We start from the raw sequence: 27,826 nt of genomic DNA on the forward strand, positions 1-27,826 counted from the left end.
AGTGTTTTTCAAAAAATTCAAGATGGCGGAAAATCTATATAACCGGAAGTTATGGGTCCTTGAGGCAAATTTGTTCATCATGAGGAGAGACATATGTGTGCAAAGTGTCATGTCTGTAGGTCAAACGGGGCCTGAGATATGCCTGTTCAAAGTTCGCAACTTCAGTCGGCTGCTATAGCGCCCCCTATTGGCTAATCGATCTGGGTCGTGCTCCATGGACTCAGCACATCATCCTCTACCATCATGCAAATTTTGGTAAAAAGTTACCACTCCGTTCTATAGGCTGCCATTGACTTCAATGGCAGAAGAAGAAGAATAATAATAATAAATATAGCTGCAAGCAGCAATGTGGGGGCCAAGCTGGACATGCGACCAGCGCATAAAAGACAACAAGCGAAACACGTCATAGGAGTCTATTCAAATCGCTACCGCAGTTTTGAAAATCGGGCGTACGGTTCAGAATATACGCACTTCCAACTTTGACAGGTTGGTGGCGCTAGAGACTTTGAGGTGTCGACATAGACTTGGTGACAGGGGTCTCGGGACCGTCCACGATGAGTGTGCCTAATGTGGTTATGATACATCAAAACCTTACTGAGATTTGACCACACTTCCTGTTTGGCGGCTTGGACGCCAAATTTGATTGGCTGTAGCGAGCGAACACCTTCGACAATCGAAAATCCCTCTAGGAGTTTTGTGGACATTAGTCTAAAGAATGTGTACAGCCAGTTTCATGCAGATTGGTGAAAATCCTTAGGAGAAGATACATTTTAAGTGTTTTACACAAAATACAAAATGGCGGGAAATCCAATTGGTGGAAAATGACATCATAGGATGCGATGAACTCGGCATGAGCGAGGGATTCCAACGGTACCTCATTTTTCAAAATCGGTTACACAGGTCAAAAGTTGTGTGCATTAACGCACTTCCAACTTTGACATGGTGGTGGCGCTAGAGGGTTTGAGCTGTCGCAATGCCACTTGCTGCCAGAGGTCATGGGACTGTCCCCGATGAGTGTGCCAAATGTGGCTTTAATACATTAACAATTTTCTGAGATATGACCACACTTCCTGTTTGGCGGCTTGGACACCAAATTTGATTGGCTGTAGCGGGCGAACCCTTTCGAAAATTGAAAATCCCTGAACATCCTATGTGGACATTGGTCTAGAGAATGTGCCTACCGAGTTTCGTGCAGATTGGTCAAAATTCCTAGGAGGAGATACATTTGAAGGGTCTTTCAAAAAATTCAAGATGGCGGAAAATCTATATAACCGGAAGTTATGGGTCCTTGAGGCAAATTTGTTCATCATGAGGAGAGACATATGTGTGCAAAGTGTCATGTCTGTAGGTCAAACGGGGCCTGAGATATGCCTGTTCAAAGTTCGCAACTTCAGTCGGCTGCTATAGCGCCCCCTATTGGCTAATCGATCTGGGTCGTGCTCCATGGACTCAGCACATCATCCTCTACCATCATGCAAATTTTGGTAAAAAGTTACCACTCCGTTCTATAGGCTGCCATTGACTTCAATGGCAGAAGAAGAAGAATAATAATAATAAATATACCTGCAAGCAGGAATGTGGGGGCCAAGCTGTTTAACTTCAAGCAGACAAGGAATCAGCTAGACTGACGTGGTGACATGTTTGACAAGGGTCAAGGATGGGCCCGAGATTTTCGGAAGTCAGACATGGTTGAACGGGATTCGATCTCTGTACCTGCTGCTTGCAAGGCCGACACGCTAACCACTGTGCTACGCAGGCTGTTGCGAAGATGAACCACCCTAGTCCACAAGGCATGTGAGCCTTCCCTAACCCCGTGTGTCTGAGTCCTGAGCACTTAATTAATATCACCTGGTAGGGTTGCTTCCTCTCAGTAGAGTGAGAGGGGGGGTGTCGTTGTTTAAATTGGCACACAGCGAAAAGTATACATAGCATAGCTCAACTATTTACTTCTTCAGAATCCAGACAATCACGCGAACATTTCCATGTATAAAATGTCCTTCGGTCTTCAGACGTGTAGGAGAGGTGAAGAGTTAGAAACAGTTAGAGATTCTAGAGCGAAGAGAGATTTTCTAGAGCGTGGCTCCATTGATTTCAATGGAGGGGGGGGAGTCATTATTCGAACTGTCACAGAGTGAAAAATATACATCAAAGAGCTTAGCTTTTTTTGATTTTATTAATCCCAAGAGTCGTGTGAACGTTTTGATATGTAAAATGTGTATGAGCTGTGAGAATTGGAAGAGGGATGGCAGTTTAGAAAATGTGTGACTTTTTCCAAAATGCGCCTTTCACCACTCTGAAACTGGTGAAATTGTGCAGAAGACAAAAAGTGTTCCTTTCATTCTGCAATCAAACAAATGAAGTAATAATGAAACCATGGGGTGTTTTGAACTCAGCATGAGCCAGGGAATCCATTGCTACCATAATTTTGAAGATTGGACATACAGCTCAAAAGTTACTGGCATAAACGCAACTCCAACTTTGACACGCTGGTGGCGCTAGAGTGCACAAGATGTCAACTTGAGGCTTGGTGACAGATGTCATGGGTATGTCCCGAATGAGTGTGCCAAATGTGGTTTTGATAGATTAAAACATTACTGAGATATGACCCCAGTTCCTGTTTTGCAGCTTTTCTGCCAATTTTGATTGGCTGTCACGTGCGAACGCAATGGATAATCAAAAATCCCTGTACATCCTTTGTAGACATTGGTGTATAGATGACATCCACCGATGTTCATGCAAATTGGTGAAAGTTCCTAGGAGGAGATACATTTTAAGGGTTTTGCACATCATTCAAAATGGCGGAAAAGCCAAGATGGCCACAATGACGTCATAGAGTGCGTTGAATCCGGCTTGAGCCAAGGAATTGAAGGACACCTGAAGTTTGAAAATTGGACTTGCTGAAGAAAAGCTGCATGCATAAATGCACCTCCAACTTTGACACGTTGGTGGCGCTAGAGAGGGTGAGGGGTGGACATGAGACTTGGTGAGGAGGGTCAGGGCACTGTCCCGAATGAGTGGGCCAATTTTCATAACTTTCTACCATAAGCTTCTATGGGCTGCCATAGACTACAATGGCAGAGGAATAAAGAAAGAAAGAAAGAAAGAATAAGAAAAGGTAGAAACTTAGTGGTGGCCTACGCAGCTTCGCTGCTTGGCCCCCAAATATAGCTGCAAGCAGCAATGTGGGGGCCAAGCAGGACATGCGACCAGCGCATCAAAGACAACAAGCGAAACACGTCATAGGAGTCTATTCAAATCGCTACCGCAGTTTTGAAAATCGGGCGTACGGTTCAGAATATACGCACTTCCAACTTTGACAGGTTGGTGGCGCTAGAGACTTTGAGGTGTCGACATAGACTTGGTGACAGGGGTCTCGGGACCGTCCACGATGAGTGTGCCTAATGTGGTTATGATACATCAAAACCTTACTGAGATTTGACCACACTTCCTGTTTGGCGGCTTGGACGCCAAATTTGATTGGCTGTAGCGAGCGAACACCTTCGACAATCGAAAATCCCTCTAGGATTTTTGTGGACATTAGTCTAAAGAATGTGTACAGCCAGTTTCATGCAGATTGGTGAAAATCCTTAGGAGAAGATACATTTTAAGTGTTTTACACAAAATACAAAATGGCGGGAAATCCAATTGGTGGAAAATGACATCATAGGATGCGATGAACTCGGCATGAGCGAGGGATTCCAACGGTACCTCATTTTTTAAAATCGGTTACACAGGTCAAAAGTTGTGTGCATTAACGCACTTCCAACTTTGACATGGTGGTGGCGCTAGAGGGTTTGAGCTGTCGCAATGCCACTTGCTGCCAGAGGTCATGGGACTGTCCCCGATGAGTGTGCCAAATGTGGCTTTAATACATTAACAATTTTCTGAGATATGACCACACTTCCTGTTTGGCGGCTTGGACACCAAATTTGATTGGCTGTAGCGGGCGAACCCTTTCGAAAATTGAAAATCCCTGAACATCCTATGTGGACATTGGTCTAGAGAATGTGTTTACCGAGTTTCGTGCAGATTGGTCAAAATTCCTAGGAGGAGATACATTTGAAGTGTTTTTCAAAAAATTCAAGATGGCGGAAAATCTATATAACCGGAAGTTATGGGTCCTTGAGGCAAATTTGTTCATCATGAGGAGAGACATATGTGTGCAAAGTGTCATGTCTGTAGGTCAAACGGGGCCTGAGATATGCCTGTTCAAAGTTCGCAACTTCAGTCGGCTGCTATAGCGCCCCCTATTGGCTAATCGATCTGGTTCGTGCTCCATGGACTCAGCACATCATCCTCTACCATCATGCAAATTTTGGTAAAAAGTTACCACTCCGTTCTATAGGCTGCCATTGACTTCAATGGCAGAAGAAGAAGAATAATAATAATAATAAATATAGCTGCAAGCAGCAATGTGGGGGCCAAGCAGGACATGCGACCAGCGCATAAAAGACAACAAGCGAAACACGTCATAGGAGTCTATTCAAATCGCTACCGCAGTTTTGAAAATCGGGCGTACGGTTCAGAATATACGCACTTCCAACTTTGACAGGTTGGTGGCGCTAGAGACTTTGAGGTGTCGACATAGACTTGGTGACAGGGGTCTCGGGACCGTCCACGATGAGTGTGCCTAATGTGGTTATGATACATCAAAACCTTACTGAGATTTGACCACACTTCCTGTTTGGCGGCTTGGACGCCAAATTCGATTGGCTGTAGCGAGCGAACACCTTCGACAATCGAAAATCCCTCTAGGAGTTTTGTGGACATTAGTCTAAAGAATGTGTACAGCCAGTTTCATGCAGATTGGTGAAAATCCTTAGGAGAAGATACATTTTAAGTGTTTTACACAAAATACAAAATGGCGGGAAATCCAATTGGTGGAAAATGACATCATAGGATGCGATGAACTCGGCATGAGCGAGGGATTCCAACGGTACCTCATTTTTCAAAATCGGTTACACAGGTCAAAAGTTGTGTGCATTAACGCACTTCCAACTTTGACATGGTGGTGGCGCTAGAGGGTTTGAGCTGTCGCAATGCCACTTGCTGCCAGAGGTCATGGGACTGTCCCCGATGAGTGTGCCAAATGTGGCTTTAATACATTAACAATTTTCTGAGATATGACCACACTTCCTGTTTGGCGGCTTGGACACCAAATTTGATTGGCTGTAGCGGGCGAACCCTTTCGAAAATTGAAAATCCCTGAACATCCTATGTGGACATTGGTCTAGAGAATGTGCCTACCGAGTTTCGTGCAGATTGGTCAAAATTCCTAGGAGGAGATACATTTGAAGTGTTTTTCAAAAAATTCAAGATGGCGGAAAATCTATATAACCGGAAGTTATGGGTCCTTGAGGCAAATTTGTTCATCATGAGGAGAGACATATGTGTGCAAAGTGTCATGTCTGTAGGTCAAACGGGGCCTGAGATATGCCTGTTCAAAGTTCGCAACTTCAGTCGGCTGCTATAGCGCCCCCTATTGGCTAATCGATCTGGGTCGTGCTCCATGGACTCAGCACATCATCCTCTACCATCATGCAAATTTTGGTAAAAAGTTACCACTCCGTTCTATAGGCTGCCATTGACTCCCATGGCGGAAAAAAGAATAATAATAATAATACCATCAATAACAATAGGGTCTTCGCCCCTTCGGGGCTTGGCCCCTAATAATACCATCAATTACAATAGGGTCTTCGCCCCTACGGGGCTTGGCCCCTAATAATAATAATACCATCAATTACAATAGGGTCTTCGCCCCTACGGGGCTTGGCCCCTAAATATAGCTGCAAGCAGCAATGTGGGGGCCAAGCAGGACATGCGACCAGCGCATAAAAGACAACAAGCGAAACACGTCATAGGAGTCTATTCAAATCGCTACCGCAGTTTTGAAAATCGGGCGTACGGTTCAGAATATACGCACTTCCAACTTTGACAGGTTGGTGGCGCTAGAGACTTTGAGGTGTCGACATAGACTTGGTGACAGGGGTCTCGGGACCGTCCACGATGAGTGTGCCTAATGTGGTTATGATACATCAAAACCTTACTGAGATTTGACCACACTTCCTGTTTGGCGGCTTGGACGCCAAATTTGATTGGCTGTAGCGAGCGAACACCTTCGACAATCGAAAATCCCTCTAGGATTTTTGTGGACATTAGTCTAAAGAATGTGTACAGCCAGTTTCATGCAGATTGGTGAAAATCCTTAGGAGAAGATACATTTTAAGTGTTTTACACAAAATACAAAATGGCGGGAAATCCAATTGGTGGAAAATGACATCATAGGATGCGATGAACTCGGCATGAGCGAGGGATTCCAACGGTACCTCATTTTTCAAAATCGGTTACACAGGTCAAAAGTTGTGTGCATTAACGCACTTCCAACTTTGACATGGTGGTGGCGCTAGAGGGTTTGAGCTGTCGCAATGCCACTTGCTGCCAGAGGTCATGGGACTGTCCCCGATGAGTGTGCCAAATGTGGCTTTAATACATTAACAATTTTCTGAGATATGACCACACTTCCTGTTTGGCGGCTTGGACACCAAATTTGATTGGCTGTAGCGGGCGAACCCTTTCGAAAATTGAAAATCCCTGAACATCCTATGTGGACATTGGTCTAGAGAATGTGTTTACCGAGTTTCGTGCAGATTGGTCAAAATTCCTAGGAGGAGATACATTTGAAGTGTTTTTCAAAAAATTCAAGATGGCGGAAAATCTATATAACCGGAAGTTATGGGTCCTTGAGGCAAATTTGTTCATCATGAGGAGAGACATATGTGTGCAAAGTGTCATGTCTGTAGGTCAAACGGGGCCTGAGATATGCCTGTTCAAAGTTCGCAACTTCAGTCGGCTGCTATAGCGCCCCCTATTGGCTAATCGATCTGGGTCGTGCTCCATGGACTCAGCACATCATCCTCTACCATCATGCAAATTTTGGTAAAAAGTTACCACTCCGTTCTATAGGCTGCCATTGACTTCAATGGCAGAAGAAGAAGAATAATAATAATAAATATAGCTGCAAGCAGCAATGTGGGGGCCAAGCAGGACATGCGACCAGCGCATAAAAGACAACAAGCGAAACACGTCATAGGAGTCTATTCAAATCGCTACCGCAGTTTTGAAAATCGGGCGTACGGTTCAGAATATACGCACTTCCAACTTTGACAGGTTGGTGGCGCTAGAGACTTTGAGGTGTCGACATAGACTTGGTGACAGGGGTCTCGGGACCGTCCACGATGAGTGTGCCTAATGTGGTTATGATACATCAAAACCTTACTGAGATTTGACCACACTTCCTGTTTGGCGGCTTGGACGCCAAATTCGATTGGCTGTAGCGAGCGAACACCTTCGACAATCGAAAATCCCTCTAGGAGTTTTGTGGACATTAGTCTAAAGAATGTGTACAGCCAGTTTCATGTAGATTGGTGAAAATCCTTAGGAGAAGATACATTTTAAGTGTTTTACACAAAATACAAAATGGCGGGAAATCCAATTGGTGGAAAATGACATCATAGGATGCGATGAACTCGGCATGAGCGAGGGATTCCAACGGTACCTCATTTTTCAAAATCGGTTACACAGGTCAAAAGTTGTGTGCATTAACGCACTTCCAACTTTGACATGGTGGTGGCGCTAGAGGGTTTGAGCTGTCGCAATGCCACTTGCTGCCAGAGGTCATGGGACTGTCCCCGATGAGTGTGCCAAATGTGGCTTTAATACATTAACAATTTTCTGAGATATGACCACACTTCCTGTTTGGCGGCTTGGACACCAAATTTGATTGGCTGTAGCGGGCGAACCCTTTCGAAAATTGAAAATCCCTGAACATCCTATGTGGACATTGGTCTAGAGAATGTGCCTACCGAGTTTCGTGCTGATTGGTCAAAATTCCTAGGAGGAGATACATTTGAAGTGTTTTTCAAAAAATTCAAGATGGCGGAAAATCTATATAACCGGAAGTTATGGGTCCTTGAGGCAAATTTGTTCATCATGAGGAGAGACATATGTGTGCAAAGTGTCATGCCTGTAGGTCAAACGGGGCCTGAGATATGCCTGTTCAAAGTTCGCAACTTCAGTCGGCTGCTATAGCGCCCCCTATTGGCTAATCGATCTGGGTCGTGCTCCATGGACTCAGCACATCATCCTCTACCATCATGCAAATTTTGGTAAAAAGTTACCACTCCGTTCTATAGGCTGCCATTGACTTCAATGGCAGAAGAAGAAGAATAATAATAAATATAGCTGCAAGCAGCAATGTGGGGGCCAAGCGGGACATGCGACCAGCGCATCAAAGACAACAAGCGAAACACGTCATAGGAGTCTATTCAAATCGCTACCGCAGTTTTGAAAATCAGGCGTACGGTTCAGAATATACGCACTTCCAACTTTGACAGGTTGGTGGCACTAGAGACTTTGAGGTGTCGACATAGACTTGGTGACAGGGGTTACGGGACCGTCCACGATGAGTGTGCCTAATGTGGTTATGATACATCAAAACCTTACTGAGATTTGACCACACTTCCTGTTTGGCAGCTTGGATGCCAAATTCGATTGGCTGTAGCGAGCAAACACCTTCGACAATCGAAAATCCCTCTAGGAGTTTTGTGGACATTGGTCTAAAGAATGTGTACAGCCAGTTTCATGTAGATTGGTGAAAATCCTTAGGAGAAGATACATTTTAAGTGCTTTACACAAAATACAAAATGGCGGGAAATCCAATTGGTGGAAAATGACATCATAGGATGCGATGAACTCGGCATGAGCGAGGGATTCCAACGGTACCTCATTTTTCAAAATCGGTTACACAGGTCAAAAGTTATGTGCATTAACGCACTTCCAACTTTGACATGGTGGTGGCGCTAGAGGGTTTGAGCTGTCGCAATGCCACTTGCTGCCAGAGGTCATGGGACTGTCCCCGAAGAGTGTGCCAAATGTGGCTTTAATACATTAACAATTTGCTGAGATATGACCACACTTCCTGTTTGGCGGCTTAGAGGCCAAATTTGATTGGCTGCAGCGAGCGAACGCAATGGACAATCAGAAATCCCTGTAAGACTTTTGTGGACATCGGTCTACAGATTGTGCCTACCGAGTTTCGTGCAGATTGGAGAAAAAACCTAGGAGGAGATACATTTTGAGAGTTTTTCACAAAATCCAAAATGGCGGGAAATCCAATATGGCGGAAAATGATGTCATGGGGTGCGTTGAACTCGGCTTAAGCCAAGGAATCCAACGGTACCTTGTTTTTGAAAATCGGGCTTACAGGTCAAAAGTTGTGTGCACAAACGCACCTCCAACTTTGACATGTTGGTGGCGCTAGAGGGTTCGAGCTGTGTACATGGGTCTTGGTGAAAAGACTCAGGGGACTGTCATGAATGAGTGTGCCAATTGTCACAACTTTTTACCATATGGTTCTATGGGCTGCCATAGACTCCAATGCCAGAGGAAGATGAATAATAATAATAAGAAAAGGTACAAGAACAATGGGTGCCTTCGCAGCTTCGCTGCTTGGCCCCCAATAATAATAATACCATCAATTACAATAGGGTCTTCGCCCCTACGGGGCTTGGCCCCTAATAATAATACCATCAATTACAATAGGGTCTTCGCCCCTACGGGGCTTGGCCCCTAATAATAATAATACCATCAATAACAATAGGGTCTTCGCCCCTTTGGGGCTTGGCCCCTAATAACAATAATAATAATGGTGATCATTATAATGATATTACTAATAAATAAACACATTTACAGAAAAAAACAAAAAAACAAAACAAACAAACAAATGGGATTTGTTTGTTACAATAGGAACCTCTTCAATAGTCAGACCCCTAGTGGAAAGTAGGTATACACTGTATACCCACACAGTTATACAAAGAAAGAAGACATACATATACACCCACATATCTCAATACCCATATTTAAGTAGAGGCGGGCACGGGTACCTTACTTTAGACAGGCTCATCAACAATATGACATGAATAAGCCACTTATTCCTGCCAAATTATCCCGAGTTACAAGGATCACAGCATCACCCATTCCCAATCCTAATACCCAGAGTAAAAAAAAGAGTAGTCGCTGTAATAGACCTTTCCAACCTGTCAATCACGCAGATAATAATTCTTAAGACCACGCCCCTTGAGAAAGAGAGCAAGAGTGAATAATATAGAGTGGGTCAGATTAAGGGATTAAGGAAAACACTTCTTTCATCCAGTTGAGGAATAATCCCAGGAGAATAAATCTGATGGCTTGAAATGAGGCAAAGGATAAAGCATTAGATTGTGGTGTGATATCTTTGCCCTCTTATGGGAACTCCGAAAAATAGCAGTGACTGGGTTGGGTTGAATTATTCAGACAAAAAATGTAGTGAAAGGGGTGGCACGGAATACAAGTAGGATCAATATCGAAATAGAATTTGGACAGTTTCTCTAAAGTAAACCATGAAACATCCTACTGAGTTACACTCAAAGACAGTTTGGTGAGGAGCCACTTACCACCTCCTCCCAAACCCACCGCATGGCTTCCTAAACCCACAGGCACACAGATGTGGGTCTTGCAAGCACTGCAGCAACATCAGCAGAAACAACACCTTTGTAGATTCGCCAATTGCAACACAAGTGGTCTACAGACTTGAGTGTGAGTGTGGCTGCTCTCATGTAGGTCGAACCAAACCTCAGAGAAAGATTGGAGCAGTCGAAGCAGCTTGCAGGTGAGGCCACGGTGCCATATGATGTCGTAGGCAGTCATCACGTCTATAAAGACAGCTCCGGCCTTCTTTTTGGCCGAAAAGCTGTTCTTCGATCGATCTCACTCATCGGAACCCGGCCTGCTCCTGTGGGAGCAGCGGTGTCGATGATCGGTTCGACGCGGTCGTAGATGAGATGCTCGAGGATCTTGAAGGGGATACATAACAGAGAGATGGGGGTGGTAACTCTTGTGGTCCCCTTAAGGCTTGTTCGGCTTAGGGATCACAACATTTAGGGCTCTTCTCCAGATGGGAGGAGGATGACGAGGGCCTTGGTGGTGCCAGGCCAGGTGCTCGATGACGTTGATCTTACTGGGGGTGAGCCCTTCGGCGTTCAGCTGCGGAATTCTGGGTTGGGAGCTGGCAGAGCTCCGCCGGCTGCCATCCCTGCTTGTGGCAGCCGAACACCGGCCTGGGTGGTGGCCCTCAGTTGGCAGACTTTGCTCCGCTTGCGGTGGTTATTCACAGCTACTGACGGAGGGGGGGGGGGGCACCACGAGGGGGCACCACGAGGGGGCACCATGAGAAGGTGTCTGCCTCGCCTCCCAAGCAGACGGTGATTCCCAATTACTGCAGGTAAATGAATGTTCCAGTTTAAAAGGAAAGTTAGTTGCCATAGTAACAGTGCTGAAGACGTTTATTTTGGAGAGCTGGAGTTGATGAGGCGTTTATTTTTTTTTTTGAAAGTGTTCCTTTAAGATCATGTTCATTTTTTTGCGTGAAAATCCATCATTTGAATTTGTTGAGATTGTGGCTTCACGTCCTCCCGACATAAAGTGCTGTTATAAAACTGTGATAAAAGTTGATTTATTTTACCTCAACTGAAACCGCAACCTCACAACAGCGATACGCTTGTGCTCATTTTCATTCAACGCACCGTTTCGGAGTTGAAGCATTATTCACTGAATAGAAGAGGAACAGCATGGCGATGTGAACTCATTCTGTGTGTGTCGCTTGCTTGCAGCCTTCAGAGCGTTCCTGGGGAAGGAGGATGTGTCCAGGGAGCTGGAGGAGGTCCACGCCGAGAGCCGGGCGCAGAAGAACCTGTGGACGGCGTCTGTCCTCGAGCTCCTGTCTAACCGCGATGTCCGTTGGCAGGTCATCACCGTGGTCGTCACCATGGCCTGCTACCAGCTGTGCGGCCTCAATGCCGTAAGCGCCGCTTGTTTGCTCAGCAGTTTTGTCATCTCGTTGGTGTGAGAGGATAGCGCTAGCCGGCGACAAAGCGGACCATATTCAGGCCGTCTACAGCTGAGAAGGTCAGAGTTCGTATCGCTTCAGGAGAATGAGGGGTCTGAAAATAGTATATGACGCCCCTGCTACATATTGAAGTTACAGTATGCCTCTGTAGTTGCCATGCGGAGGCCATGTTGGTTCAAGACCTGATATAGTATTTGGGAGATAAACATGTTGATAGCCATATGACCTCATGTATTAATATGTATATTGAACCATGCAGAGAGTGACGGAGAGGATGAATAAGCAGGTGGAGACTGATAGTTCTGGGTGTTTAGCATAGCCTAGCTGGATGAAAATACGACATTTACATTTCAACCTGAAAATGGAATGACTGATGAGCGAGTTGGCCTTACCATATATAGCCTTATTTCCACTGTCGTGCCGAACTGTTGTGAGCACGCAGGGTAACCGTTCCGACGGTGTTTCCACATGGGACCGGTTGGGCCCTTAACCGTTCGCAGAACCGTTCCCATGGCACGGTTGTCTAACCGTACTGGGGGAAGCAGAACCGTTCTTTAGTAGAAATGTGTAAGTTAGTTTCGCAAACAACATTCCGGGGAACGCAACAGCCAGAGAGGTGGAAACAGACACTGTAACGGTTCCGGAGCGGCGTGGTTTTAGCACTGTATCGCTTCGGCACGACAGTGGAAATGAGGCTTATGACAGCTTGTGACCGACGAGGGAATGATAGGATCTTAGCCTCATGACGGGGAGAAACTGGTAATGATGGATCATAATCTGCTTTCACAAGAGAAATTAGCATTAAAGGCTCATTTTATTGAGTTGAATTATTCATGTGAATTTGAATGCATCTAGATTAGTTAGTTCTAGCTTTTTTTCCCCCTCAGTGCCACACCTGAATGACCAGGGAGGCCGGTATGGGAGGGTGAAAAGATGATGCACAGGTTTTCACATTTACCATTTTATAATAATAATAATAATAATAATAACAATAATATTGGTACGTCTCCCTTCGACAGAAATTTTGTAGTTCTCATCACCTATCTATAACTGCAATTTCCTTTTAACTAGAGAGCCCTGAAAATGTGTATGGATAAAGGATATATATGCCTAATAAAAACACAGTGAAACTACTTTTTTTTTACATGATAAAACTACTTTTTAAAAATTGACACTACTGTATGTTGCATTCAAAACCGAGCACACACCTATTGCCGGAGTAAATTCCACCAATCACAAAACTGGCGATGAAGATTGAAGCGATGAAGATTGTGTCCACAACAGAGTAGATAGTGCACATATCCTAACACTGAAATAACGTCACTTACAGCGTTTATGAACAACTGAATTAAACCATTGATTGCCAAACATGACAACTGTTTACAAAGCTGAGTCAGCCAGCAACATAACCTGCATGGACTAACTTAAGCTGAGCATGATCAAATATGATAAAAACGGGTTAATAAACAAACACAAACAAACAAATAAATAAATAGGGAAATAAAAGTTTTATTTCCCAGAGACCCACCCACAGGCCGAAGACAAGTGGCAGAGGTAGCATTGGACTGGAAATTAAGGTTGCACGTTATTATGAACAGATTATTATGAATCACACATGTACAGTAATCTTGAGATTCCATAAAGCACCTACCAAGCTCCACTGACTCAAATGACATCACCTCAAATGTCCATTACAGGCGATCTTGGCTTGAAGTGAGGAGAGGCGAGCTGAGGTACAGTACTAATACTGGTTTGTTAGTATGAGGGCTCAAAGTGATTTGGAGTGGAATAGGATCAATCAATCTCCATATGAGGTGACCAAGAACAAGGGGAAGAAAGGCAATGGCTTTATTAACGTTAAATCACTAATTGAACTCTGTAATTGGCAATGGCGTATTTAGGCATGGGCAACATGGGCATCTCGGGGGCGCAAGAGGAGCAGGAAAAAAAACTGCGAATCTCTGCGAAGTACACCGCATAGGGGGGGGTTCATCCAGGATGGCATATAAGATAGAAACGCTACTGGTAATTAGCATAAAACAGCCATTCTTTCCAATCCATTAGACAGGCAAGCTATTGACCCTGCCTTTTTAGCGGCAAAATGAGCCAATTATTTCTGATGAAACCTTATTTTGCAGCACTCATCTGATGGCAGGTACTGTATATGATGTAAGGCACAAAGGTTTGAGTCTGATTTATACTCTGAACAGCCATGTTCCAATCCACTCCAATCCTTAAGACTGGTTTCAGTTGTCTAAGGTACGCAACACAAAGTGTAAGTTACTTTGCTGTTCCACCATTTTTGTTCTTTGATTCTTTGGAACTTTGATACTAACTTTCAGCTGCTACAGTATTCTCAGCAGTTAGAAAATCATATCAGTTTCGGCTCTGGGGTGTAGTGGGCCCTACGTAATTTAGAATTGGTGGTGAAAGTGGAGAAATGTCTTCAAACATCATCATGATGTACTTTACTACAGTGTGTACATTCTACAGCTTTATGTTACTGTATAAACATGGCTGCTCATCAACTGTTGTTTCCTATAGTACCTTTATTAAATAAGCTGATTGTCAAATTCCTTCAAATGATTGTGAATGATTGGTTGATTTGCTGTTATGTCTTGACAGATCTGGTACTACACCAATGGGATCTTGCGGGAGGCGGGGTTTAAGGATGACCTAATCCCTTACATCACCCTCAGCACAGGCGGCATAGAAACTCTGGCTGCCATAGTTTCGGTGAGTATGAAAAATGAAAGGCCAACCTTACACTGATCAAAAATTGTGGACATGGAAAGTTTTATTTCATATTACTCATATAATTGCAGTCAGACTGCACCCTACGCAAACAAATCTTAACCTTAAAAGAGAAATTTACTTTTGAGAGTTAAAAAGATATATCCTGTATATCGGACTAATGAGCTAGGAGTTACACTGAAGCTGCTTATAGTTCAAACTGTTTGGGCCGTGTAAGAGATCTTATCACTTTGATATATTTTACTCTATTGGAGCAGTGGATTAGTCATCAATATTGAATGTTAGTGTTTGGCATAGAGTTTATTAAGCCACATTTCTGGAAGCACAAATACTGTATAAACAGAAATCTCCGTCGGATGGAAATGCCTCACAGTACATCACAAGTTGTAACTACTGTGGAGTTGGCCATGCAGGAAATATACACAAATGACCAGCATACGGCCCACACAGGCCCGTCTGGGAGATACCCCCCCCACACACACACACTACCACACACTGAATGTCCAACCACGGCCAAAACGCAAGGCCTTCTAAAGCGCGAGGCCCGGTGCGACCGCCCCTTTCGATCCCCCCTAGCAGCGGCCCTGGGTCCACAATGTCACAAGACATGTTGTAAATCCACAGAACATCCAAAATGGCCGAAGCAAAGATCCAGGAAATCTGTCAATCAAGTGGAAACAGATGAAGCCCCAAGTAGTAATGCATCGTTCTATGTTGATGGTAACAGTGGAGGAAAATTGACTTGAGAATTATTGTCTCAAATAAAAAAGAAAAGGGAAGCATTCACCACCAGTCAATGGCAAAGCTATCGACGCTAAGATCGATAATGAAGCAAAATGCAATACCATCTCACATGATGAATTCAAACACAATTTAAAAAAAGGTTACTATTTGAGAATCACTAACCTGGTTACATGAAGAAAATCAAATAAGTACTGTGGGTACAGTTATCCAGTCTTGTCACTTAGCAAGCCAGTCATGACCTGCTAAGGCCAGGAATTCAAATGTTATCCATCTGAGATACAATCTGCCAAGATTGCAGGACCAATTAACTTAAGATCTCATTGATCCCTGCAGCGATTGGCCTTTTAGTAAATAACTGATGTTTAAAAAAATAATAATGATATTGTATTTATTATTTATTGTGTTTACTGCTGGCTGTGCTATAATTTGCCCTAAGGGATAATAGCGTATTCATGACTTGATAAGCACTACAGCTTTATATGGAAGAGACACATGTCCAGATATTGACAGGTTTACCAGCATGCCCCAGATCTACCCCAGTTTTACCCCAGACCTGCTTCAGATATACCCCAGACCTACCCCAGATCTACCTCAGTCCTACCCTAGACCTGCTTCAGTCCTGCCCCAGACCTACCCCAGATCTACCTCAGACCTACCCCAGATCTACCTCAGTCCTACCCCAGACCTGCTTCAGTCCTGCCCCAGACCTACCCCAGATCTACCTCAGACCTACCCCAGACCTGCTTCAGTCCTGCCCCAGACCTACCCCAGATCTACCTCAGACCTACCCTTGACCTGCTTCAGTCCTGCCCCAGACCTACCCCAGATCTACCTCAGACCTACCCCAGACCTGCTTCAGTCCTGCCCCAGACCTACCCCAGACCTACCTCAGACCTACCCCAGACCTGCTTCAGTCCTGCCCCAGACCTACCCCAGATCTACCTCAGACCTACCCCAGACCTGCTTCAGTCCTGCCCCAGACCTACCCCAGATCTACCTCAGACCTACCCCAGATCTACCTTAGTCCTACGCCAGACCTGCTTCAGTCCTGCCCCAGACCTACCCCAGATCTACCTCAGACCTACCCCATGTGGATCAACTTATCCTCTCCATAGGCTCAACATATCCCTTGCGGGGGCCAGTTGAGCCAAAATTCCTTTTTTTTGTGGAAAGTCATATTTTGAAAACAGTTTATTTTAGATTCAAAGTGCTTATTCACGGGGATGCACCGCATCCTGAAATATATGTGCATATTTGAGTTTTGTTTTTAAAGTAAAAACTGGCTTAGACTTGCATAGCCTTTGGGGTGGGAGGCAACTATTATTGTATTACAGTATGTCCCTGTTTAGAACGTTTACGGCAGACGGCACAAATGATTTTTTGTATCCAGTCTTCCTGGTTAGTGGAATCTTGAGTCTCTCCTGATGGCAACAGCTACAGTAGAACGATGAGGGCCATTATAGATCTGCATTGCTTTTTTTTGTTATGGACCGATTGTATAGGTTCTGGAGTTGAAGTTGTTCATCTCCGGTGATCTTGCTGGCCTGGTTGACCACCTGAGTCAGCTTTTCCCTGTGTCTAACAGAGATTCTCATACCAGGAGACGATATTGAAGGTGAGAACACTCAGTCAGTGACTTGTAGACTGTGGCCGGGGTGTGTTCGCTAGCATTGAAGCTCCTCAGTTTTTAGTCGGCTTAGTAGTCTGCGCTTGTCTGAAAGGTGAGTTTATTGTCAATGACTGTTCCCAGATATTTAAAGTGAGTGATCAGTCAAACTCCCTGCCCCTTCATGATGGCAGGCTTGAAGAGAGGCCCTATGCTGCCTTGTTCATATCAGTTGAACTTGGCTTAGACATGGTGGGAGCTGGACCTGAAAGCTGAACATTACTGATTGGCTGAGATTGTTGGGGGCGGAGCATTGCAGGTTGGCACCTAAAAGAGAAAACATGACAGTAATTGCCAACTAAAATATGCACAGATATTTCAGGATGCGGTGCATCCCCGGGAATAAACACTTTGAAGCGAAAATAAACAGTTTTCAAAATATGACTTTCCACAAAAAAAGTGTTCTCTTGGCTCAACTTGCCAACTGCAAGGGATGTGAGGGAATGCGAATTGGTAGAACCATGCGGAACATGTTCTACCAGTCGGCTGTAGCGAGTCTTCTATCCGGTCTGGGGCAGCGGGATCAAGGCAGCGGACGCCAACAGGATGGACAACCGCTGCCCGTTGTATTAGAAGCATTAGAGGGTTACTTACTGACTGGCTCTGAGCTCTGAGCTCCATTGCCACTACATGAAACAAATTTGCTGAAAAATGTTGGGGGGTTTTACAAATTTAATTTCTTGTTATGGCCCAGTTATCACATTGTCCTGTTAATGAAGACAATGATGTCAATTGGTGCCCAGATCAACTCAGCATGCTCAAAACTGAATTACTGTACGTAGTCAAAAACATTGCCTGAAAAGAGGTAGTAATAGTTCTTAAAAACATAATTGATATGTGCAATATCTCGCTCCAATAGGTTTATAGATACTCTTACTTGTAAAGTACAGTGTTAAGCTCAGCCAGATGCATGCATAGGGCCGTACATATCCCTACTGTAGCTCAATGCCTGAAGAAATTACAGCGTCCATGAAAGTGGGCTTGCAGGCCAAACCCCTCGCATGACGCTGTTTGCTGTTAAAACACATTAAGGCTAAAACACCTGCGTGGGGAATGTGCTTAGTAGGGAGTCTGGCACCCCAGGGAATACATTAATGTGCACTCAGCAAATCATTTCAGCTCCCTAAACTTTGAGGTTACAGTAGCGAAAATTATAAGGTGTTTTTTTCCCCATGCCATTTTCCGTTAATTAGTTTGGGGGGGTGGGGAGGGAGTACCCCAGCTCTGCATGCACTCTGAGGACATCATCTCACTCTCTCTGCTTCACTCCAGGGAAATTAAGATATGCTAATTACAGAAGACAAGTAGGTGAGGAGTGGGTGACACGAGGTGCTGAAAGAAAGACCATTAAGGGATTTGCACTTACGTGTATGCTGGTCCGTCTCTGAATGAATGGAATGGATACATTGTGGATACAAGTGTAATGGTTTTTGAAATGTAATCTTCAAGAAGCCTTAAGATTAATTTAATTCAAAACTCCACTTCAGTGTCGTATATGACCCTTTATTTGACCAGTAGAATGTGTTAATGGGAATGAAATTGAAGTGAGCCACATTTTTAATCCCCCATTTTGTCCCCCATTATGAAAAACTCAAACTTTTTCAATGCTTGTGCAAACATTACAGGACTGAAGCAGAGGGATAGAGGCTAGAATGCTTTATATGAGTGATATTTTCAGCAAAAATAGAATAATACATGTTTTGGAGGTCCCAGACATAATAAGGGACCTTTAAGGGTGATTAAGTTTTATCTGGCAAGGTTGGCCACCATGTTTGTTTTTGTATTTTGGCAGATTGAAAGTAGAACTCTATAGAGCAGATTTCGGACCGGTCCTTGGAGGAAAAGCTGCTCAGTCTGGTTTGGGTTTGAGCAGTTATAGGCAGACATCCAGGCTAGAGTATCTACTCTACAAAGAGTAGAGGAGGAATATAAAAGTCAATTGTGGTCAGAGAATCAAAGAGAGTTCATGACGACGCCAGTTGACCTTGTTTACTAATATTTAATAATTAATAAACTAATAGTTAACTAATAAAATAATGACCAGTTATTAAATTAAGTTTACCATGCTATAGTGGTCTGCCTTGCTATAGTGGTCTGCCTGTTAAGTGAGAGTGTACAGTAGGCCTACAGAGCTCTAGATGTTGGAATCTGAGATGGTTGTAATGAGGAGTTTGGCATCTGTAGCAGTGATGACTGTCCGTGTCAAAAATGTGGCACGTAGAAGGTTTGTTCAAAATCAATTTTCTGTGACACATTTTTGTCACTTTAAGTTCAATTAAGTCTTTGAACTGCAGCTGTTCATTTAGAACTAAAAGCTGTAGGCAGGCTATATCCGTTCTGGAGGTCCAAGATGACACATTGACAGCTACACAGAGTAAAAAAAAAAGAAGAAGACTAGACTCCAACTTGTTTGGGAAGTGAGGTGATTGACCGTTGCGCTCATTTTTCCAATAGTATTAATATGTGTGGAAACCCTTTCATCTTGGGCTGTCAATCAACTGTCAGCAATGTTTTGTGAAGCCTCGGACACTTTAGTTCTCCACTTTAATCCTAGATCAAAGCAGAGTTGTTTTTTATGTGCCACTGTCACTTACAGCAGAAAATGGTCCTCTCCTAGTTGTCCAGCAGGGAGGTATAATGTGTCATATTTGTGTATGAAGAAAGAGTGACCTATTATCTACTTACACTCAATGACCGGATTGGCTGTTGAAGTGAAGTGATGACGCCGTCTTCACACACTCCACACCCCTTTCCCACAATGCTTTGATGTACAGGGCTGGGGAAACCCCTGCTGACTTTTTGTTTCGCTTTTAATTGGCCTTGCAGGGTGTGTGTCATGTTTAAGAATTTAAGAAGTCCTGGTGTGGCAGACCTAACAAGTCTGTTTCCTCAGAGTAGCCACACAGGCCAGAAGCCCATCGCAATGAATCAGCTTTGTTGTTAAATAAACAATGCTGGAAAGATGTCCTCAGGTGCTTGTTGATGACCATTACATTGATACAATGGTACTGCTTAGTCACAGTTGGTGTTGTTATGTAAGATGGGTATCGAGTGCTTGAGTAGTTTATGCTGAGTCTTGCTACAGTATCAGGTATGATTGAGAAGTATACCGTACGTATATGTAACACCTTGTCTACGACCTCATGCTAGCTAAGTTAACACGCACACAAACACACTTTGCAGCCTGAAAGCTGTCTAAGATTGTGTCACACAGGAAAAGCTTGATTAACCTTTTTGTTCATATTGTGACGTGTTTAATTGAATGGAATATTCCTAAAAAGCATAAATGACGACATCTGTCATAGTTTTTCCTGACCCCCCAACCTGTCATTGTCAAACTGTGCCATTGCCCTTTTAAGGGTTGCCTCTGTTGCCAAGGAAACACACCTATGGGTATGTGTCACACTGATGATGTTACAGTGTGTGCCATGACACATTGCATTAGGGGTAATGTCGAGCCTCAAGCACTTTGTCGGCAGAAAAGTTAAATTGAACGTCGACAGACCATCACCGGGCAATCTTAACTGACCTTCCGTGAGAGCTGAATAAAATATTTTTGCATCTATTCCGTCAGGAGGATATACCAGTGTGGCGACAACAGCCAAAGCGCTACTGTAGGGTCAACGCCGGCCTGTTTGTGCAGCTTTATGTTAATGAAATCACCCATCGCACCTAAACGTCTCCCGAAGGCGTTGAGAGGGAACAGGAAGCGCAGATATGGTGAAGCTTGAGAGAGGCTAACTGGAGCGGTGGTCCGGTGAATACGCCTCATAGACCTCTTCAGTGGATGGATATCGGCCAAGAGTCGGGGCTCTGGCAGCTTCGCCTTAGGAGGATGAACACACTGTTTTTCTCGGTGAGAGTGAAAAGAGATTTATGCAGTCGCTTCCCTCCACCGCCTCAAGCCAGCCGGCTTTCATTGCGCACAAATCCATCTCATAACGTAACATGACAGAATTCTAATGTCTCGTACTGCACAGTAGGTCACATACATATAGTGCCTGTCATCTGACATGTCACTACATAAGTATGAAGACATACAGTTGACTCCAAATGTATAAAGTCAGTGAAACATCGTTTTTGTTATTTTGGCTCTGTACTACTACACTTTGTACAGTAAATAGCACCCTAAGCTGGGGAGACTATGAACAAAAAGCGCCGTAACTTCAAAACGGTTCAACTGATACGGATGAAAACCTAAAGTCTCAGCCCTTGATGCGAATTTGAAACCAGGGCAAATAACGTGCAACTGTCCAAATACAGTACTTTTGATGAATGAACTCTGGTTGCCCTGTTTTCATCAATCCTCGATAACAACAATGTATTAACCTGAAACCATTAGAAGAAAACATACACTGACACCGTTAGCCTTTTTCCACCAAAAGAACTCTGGTTTGTGAACCGGTTCGTTTCAAAGTTCCTGGAACCTTGGTTCTGTCCAGAGAACGGGCCCGCGTTTCGACCAGTTTTGAGCCGAACTGTTGTACGCCAGCCCACGCCCATGATGTCATCACGGTTCACACTGAAAAACCTACTATTTTGTGGTGCCGGTTCAGAACCAGCTTTCGGGTTCCCGAACTCATTTATTTTTGGTCGAAATGCTCAGAAGCATTACAAAATTAGGTTCGCGAACCGGCACTGAACCGGTACCCTCTTGGTGGAAAAGGCCTATGTGTGAACTGAAGCAGACAATACATGATTACATGTATCGTACATGTACATGATTGTCTTTAAAGCTCTGAGTGGCCTCGGCCCAGCCAACGTCGTTGATCTCCTGACCCGCTCGTCCAGCTCTGGGTCTCTTCCCAGACAGCAAGCGGATCTGGGCCATATACAGGCCAGATCTGGCACTTGTGGCTTAGTTCCGACCCATATATGGCCCAGATCCGCTTGCTATCTGGGTTAGATCTTATGACCGGATACTCCTGAAGGTCCCACGGTCAAGGATGGCCACAAGGGGAGATCAGGCCTTTGCAGTGGCAGCTCCTCGTCTGTGGAACAACCTTCCCTCCAACATCAAATCCGCCCCCCCAACCTAGAGACCTTTAAGTCCAGGCTCAAAACCCATGACTTTTCCGAGGCCGATTCGTGAGGTAGTTTGAATGTGTGTGTTATTCAGCGTGTGTCTAGTCATGCTCCTATTTCATGTGAATGATTGTTGTCTTGTGTGTCTCCCCCCCTTTTCTCTCATGTTCAGGGTCGGCGCCCAGGGCAGTTTTAACATACTGTAGTTAGGTGCGCATTATAGATAAAAATGACTGTCACTATGATTGAAGGCAAAGGAGCTGTGCGCACATCCGACATTAGTAGGCCAGGTGCTGGATCTTAGAGTACATACGTTTGGAGAGAGGAGAGTTCCACACACCGCATCACTTTATTGGAAAAAAGCAATATTTCGAGTTGCCTGATGAAGACCTAAGGGTCGAAACGTTGCTTTTTGCCAATAAAGTGAACCGGGAGAAATCATCTTTTCTCTCCAAACGTATGACTATGATTGACCACCTGACACGCACACACACAAACTCACTCACTCACTCAAGCTCTTAGCTCTTTCACAGATCCTCAAGCCCCAGCACCAGACGGACTGCACTTTCCGTGTGCAAGCACATACACACACACACACACACACACACATACTGCACATGCAATATGTATCTTTTTCAATGTACTGTGAAGTACATATAGGCTACTGTAGTAGGGCATCCTGTACACAAGCATCCTACTTTTACAGTACATCCTACTTCAAGCACTTTGAATTACTGTAGTGTATGAAATGTGCTGTACAGATAAACTTGCCTTGCCTTACTTTCCAATAACTTCACATTTATTTATTTATTTATTTACTTATTATGATCCAAAGCAGAACCACTTTAAAGTTCCAGACAAAATATTTCCTATATAAACTTTTCTTGATCCATCCATATCAGGCTTTTATTGCACTGGCTTACCTCGGCACAACTTTCCTCTTACCCATGAACCCCGGAACCTGAGAGAAGAGCCTGACGCTCTGAAGTTCCACTGAGTCCGGCTGCGGCGTGTTCTGTCAAAAGAACGCAGTCCCCCGAGGCCCGCGAGGCTCCTGTGGGGACTGTAGAAGGAGGCGGTCTCCTGAGACGCCTGAGGTCAGACCCAAGAGAGACGCCCAGAAGAATTCAGAAACCACAGAGACCAGAGAGAGAGCAGGAGATTCGGAGAGAGAGAGCAGGAGAGAGAGAGCAGGAGATTCGGAGAGAGAGAGAGAGAACTGGAAGAGTCAGTGTGGGCTGCTGACGAAACCGGGAAACAGTGGGGATGTTGTTTCTATTGTTCTGGGTGAAGACGAGGGAATTGGGCAGAGAAATGACAGAGATAGTGTGTACATCCATTCACAGGATTTAAAGTGATTTGCAACGCTGGCATTTGCACTGAACATATTATTTTATTTATAGTAAGCATATACACTATATGGACAAACGTATTGGAACACCTACAGCACACATTACACCTACAGGAGCTTTTATGACATCCCATTCTAAATTCATAGGCATTAATATTGAGTTGGTCCCCCCTTTGTAGCTAGAACAGCTTCCACTCTTCTGGGAGAACCCAGGAGAACCAATGAGCCCTGAACGGCACGGCAGAATCCCACTTCATGGCTTACTGTAGGTTGTAGCTGCTACCACGAATGTTAGCCTGACACTCGCCATTTCATTTCACTTCATTATTCCGTCTAAACCAGCTCCCATTGCAGCCGTTTTCCAAGATAGGCGTTTCCAAAGAGGGAGTCCTTGATTGGTTCGTCCCATAAGCATTTTGACATCGCATTCAAAGGATGCTGATTGGCCTGGTTGAAATTCCAACCGAGAAATCACTCTGGACGAGAGCCTTATCTTAGATTCCACTAGAGAAAGGATTTTTGAAAAAAATTCACAGCAGTGTCCTAATCTCCACTAAACTGATCTCTTTCTCTCTCTCTCTCTCCCACTCCAGGGTCTGGTGATTGAGCGGATTGGACGGAGACCTCTCCTCATATTCGGTTTCTCTGCCATGGCCGTGTGTTACAGTCTCCTCACCGTATTCCTGAATTTCCAGGTCAGTTCAAACCATCTGGTGTGTCCACACACACACACACACACACACACACACACGCACACACACACACAGACACAGTTTAGATGCTTTTATTTGTATCCACAAATGAACCACCTTTTTTCTGATCCAAACATTTAGAAGAAGGTTATACAATATGGTGGCTAAACCAGACCTACAGGTATGGTCATAATAAGAGACAAGAGGTCATAATGATGGTACTCTAACAGGTGTAAGCAATAGCATATGGAAATGGTCAACGCTCAAGGATAAATGAAACATCTCCTTCTCCAGATAGAGAGGCTGCCAATAGTTGCTGGGACTGAGCAGTACTTTGCCAGTCTTTTGTAGTCCTCCTAGTTGCAGTCCACAGAGCACAAGTCTATGAACATGCCCCAGACTCTTAAACACAAGCCCAATCAGTTGGCAGTTGTATCCTAGGGCCGTAATACATTCAATCAAGGGCTGGTATTTAATGAGTTTGAATATGAAGCAGGTGTCCATATACAGATCAAAAGAACATCCTATTTCAAAGATAACTGATTTTCTTGATTCATTCGATGGTGATGGATACCAGGTTGATGTGGATACCAGGTTGATGTGGATACCAGGTTGGGTACCAGTGATGGATACCAGGTTGCCAGGTTGTATTCGGTTGGCAGTACCTGTAGGCGGGCCTTGATGGTCAAGATAAGAATGTCCTCTCCGATGGTGTTTGAGAGGACAGTGTGTGACAGAGAGAGATTGGCAAAGAGTAAACAAGCACGTTTTCCTTGTAAGCTTAGGCTACTCCTAAGATACACACACACACACACACACATTCATGCACATTCATGCACGTGCACAAGCATCCAGATTAATTGACTGAATTGAATTTCTTTCATTGCCACTCTGCCTCTCAGCAAACCCATGGATGCGTGTAGCAGTTATTTTACTGGAAGTCTGTAGCAACTGATAAGCAACTCATTTACATCCAGTTGCAACATTTCCAAATCTGAGCAACTACTTGAAATCAACAGGCCATCTAAATGCACATACAGTATTTGACTCATGACATTCCAACCAAAATGTAACCATCTGCTGGTTACCATGGTGACGGCCACCGACGTGAGCGACTCCCCAGTCAACACTGTAGGAGATTTTGAATTGTTGCAAATTTGTTTTGGGACATCGCTAAATATCTTCCAGCTCCACAAAATCAAAAAAATGGGCATGTTTCCAGCCACGGAATGTTATCGTTGTCATTTTCAAAGTTAGCAATGCTGCTTGGTAATGGTGACATGACATGCGCGGAACGTTCTTCACATCCTAAATCAAAACGAAAATAAATAAACAGAGTAGGTCTACAACAAAAGTAACGCAGTAGTGAGCTTTCTGGGGGGTAAGTAACTGTAATATTACTACAGAAATGTGATTAGTAACTCGCTACATCCCTCAAGTAATATTATTTCTGTTACTAGTAACGCGTAAATCTTGTTCAGATAAGGGCCGCCAGTTAGCGACCTGAGGCATGAGACGGCTTCCTGACTCCCTCAGTGTCTGTTGGCGTAACTGTGGCGCGAAGACACAAGTTAAACCAACCCCCTCAGGTCGCCAGTGGGCAGCTACTTCGGCGCCGACGCACTAGGTTGATGCAAATTTTAATTGCAATTGAGTTACTTTGTGTAACTTGTAAGCTGCAAGAATGATGTCACTTGCAACTAGTTGTGTGAAAGTAGCTTCGTGTATCCCCAGCCTTAAAAATGTGAAATCATAAGAGTTTTTACTGTGTGCGTGACCGGGTTTAATTCAATTCATTGTTTTACACCTATCTGCCTGATATGATTCTCGTCACATTTTTCCGTAAGTGTGCTCATGCACACATTTATATAAAAACAACCAGCGCTGAGATGTTCCTGTAAGCATTACCCTCTCACAACCCCCTAATCAAAAGGCCCTGAAAACCAATTTGAGGGCGCCGACCCATCTCCTCACTCTTGACTACTTGTAATTCTACGCACAATTTTCCTAATCAAATCAAATTAAATGGAACGCCAGGGAGTTAAATCAAAGCAAGAGAGAAAACCAGAGAGACAGAGAGAGAGAGAGAGAGGGGGGGGGGGGGGGTAGAGAGACCTAGAAAGCAGTTCACCTCTTGTGACTTTTCTCTGTGAGAGCTCAGTGTTTTATTGAACTCATAACATGACTTTTAAGGGGCCCAGGCAGCCTCAGCTGCCGGTCCAATCATCATCATCATCATCTTCTTTTTACCATTTCTTCTTCTTCTTCTTCTTCTTCTTTTTACCATTTCTTCTTCTTCTTCTTCTTCTTCTTCTTCTTCTTCTTCTCCTTCTCCTTCTCCTTCTTCTTCTTCTTCTTCGTAGGAAGTCTGACTTCCCATGGATGAACAATCACCAAACTTTGCACATAGGTAGTCCTATGCCAGAAGTCCTAAACTGGCATAAGGGGCCAATTGTCCTGCTGGTGGCGCTACAGCTATCGTCTAAAGTTTAAAAGAGAAAGATCGTCAACAAAATCCACATACTGTATGAGGCAACATGCGTTCTGCCTCACCCCTCTTCTCCCAGGCTTCTTCTGGCCTGGGTTTTCCTGTTTTTGGTGAGGCGAAGTGGCTGATTGCTCTGAGACAGGTGTGGACAATCAGGTCATTCAGCTCTCTAACCCACAACCTGTGGGGTTCTAGGAACTGCAGTCCCACAGCTAGCAGCTACTTTGGGCTGGGAGGGCCCCGGGTTGCCACAGTATTCTATCAAAATCCAATAATATTTTCATGCAAAAAATGTGTGCTTACTGTACGTACAGTAGTTGGACTGAACCAATTTCAAACAATAATATAACATCCACCCTCAATCTTCAACTTTCAGCAACACAGCTAAGATTCATTATTTGGCTAGTTGCATGGCATGTCTTTAGGTGTTCGCATTACATCAGTCATTTAGCTGACACTTTTATCCAAAGTGTTATCCAAAGTCCGCTTAGAATTTGTAAAAGGAAGTTCTTAAAATAATGCATCACTTTCGGTCCGGACTGTCTACTACTCTCTACGGAATTTTGACAGGATATCCGCCCGTTTTTTCCCAACTTCCTTGAACAAAATGTCAGCGCCTGAATACCAGACGTAGTAGACAATCCAGACCGGAGGTCGACTCGTCTGGCCCGCGAGACTACCTAGACACTCATATTTGTCATTTGTCCTTCTTCCTCTTACTCCGCCCGGCACCGGCCCAGTACTGCGCAGCAGCTATCATTTGGGATATTGAGATTATACCTTTTCTTATTAATCATCATCTTCCGCCATTGCCCATAGAACCGTCTAGTCAAAAGTTGGCACACTGATCTGGGAGAGTCTCATCTGGACACCTCGAACAAAGTTGGAGGTGCGTTAATGCATGCAACTTTTCAACCACATGCCTGATTTTCAAAAATGAGCCACCGTTGGATTCCTTGGCTCAAGCCGAGTTCAATGACATCATTTTCCGAAAAAATCGGATAAATAAATAAAAATAGAAATCACAAGCCACAATTCTTCTCCTATCTTCACCAAAATTGGCACACATGATCTTCAGACCAAGCCTCACAAAAGTTATCAGATGGATTTGTGATTTTCGAAAGCATTCACCCGTCACAGCCAATTTAATTAAGGGCATATCTCA

General features: G+C 44.2%; 1 protein-coding gene across 4 annotated transcripts in view; it reads left to right on the forward strand.

The window, feature by feature from the left end:
- The window catches only part of slc2a9l2 (solute carrier family 2 member 9, like 2), a 151,220-nt gene that overhangs the window by 76,587 nt on the left and 46,807 nt on the right, over positions 1 to 27,826 (forward strand). For all 4 annotated transcript variants that reach the window (XM_084445624.1, XM_084445627.1, XM_084445626.1 and 1 more), the window contains 3 exons: positions 11,706 to 11,893; positions 14,567 to 14,677; positions 24,075 to 24,176. In XM_084445624.1, coding sequence (XP_084301750.1) covers positions 11,706 to 11,893; positions 14,567 to 14,677; positions 24,075 to 24,176 — 401 coding nt within the window. The remainder of the gene's footprint in view (positions 1 to 11,705; positions 11,894 to 14,566; positions 14,678 to 24,074; positions 24,177 to 27,826) is intronic.

Source organism: Borostomias antarcticus, assembly GCF_949987555.1.
Source record: "Borostomias antarcticus genome assembly, chromosome: 11".
NCBI lineage: Eukaryota > Metazoa > Chordata > Actinopteri > Stomiiformes > Stomiidae > Borostomias > Borostomias antarcticus.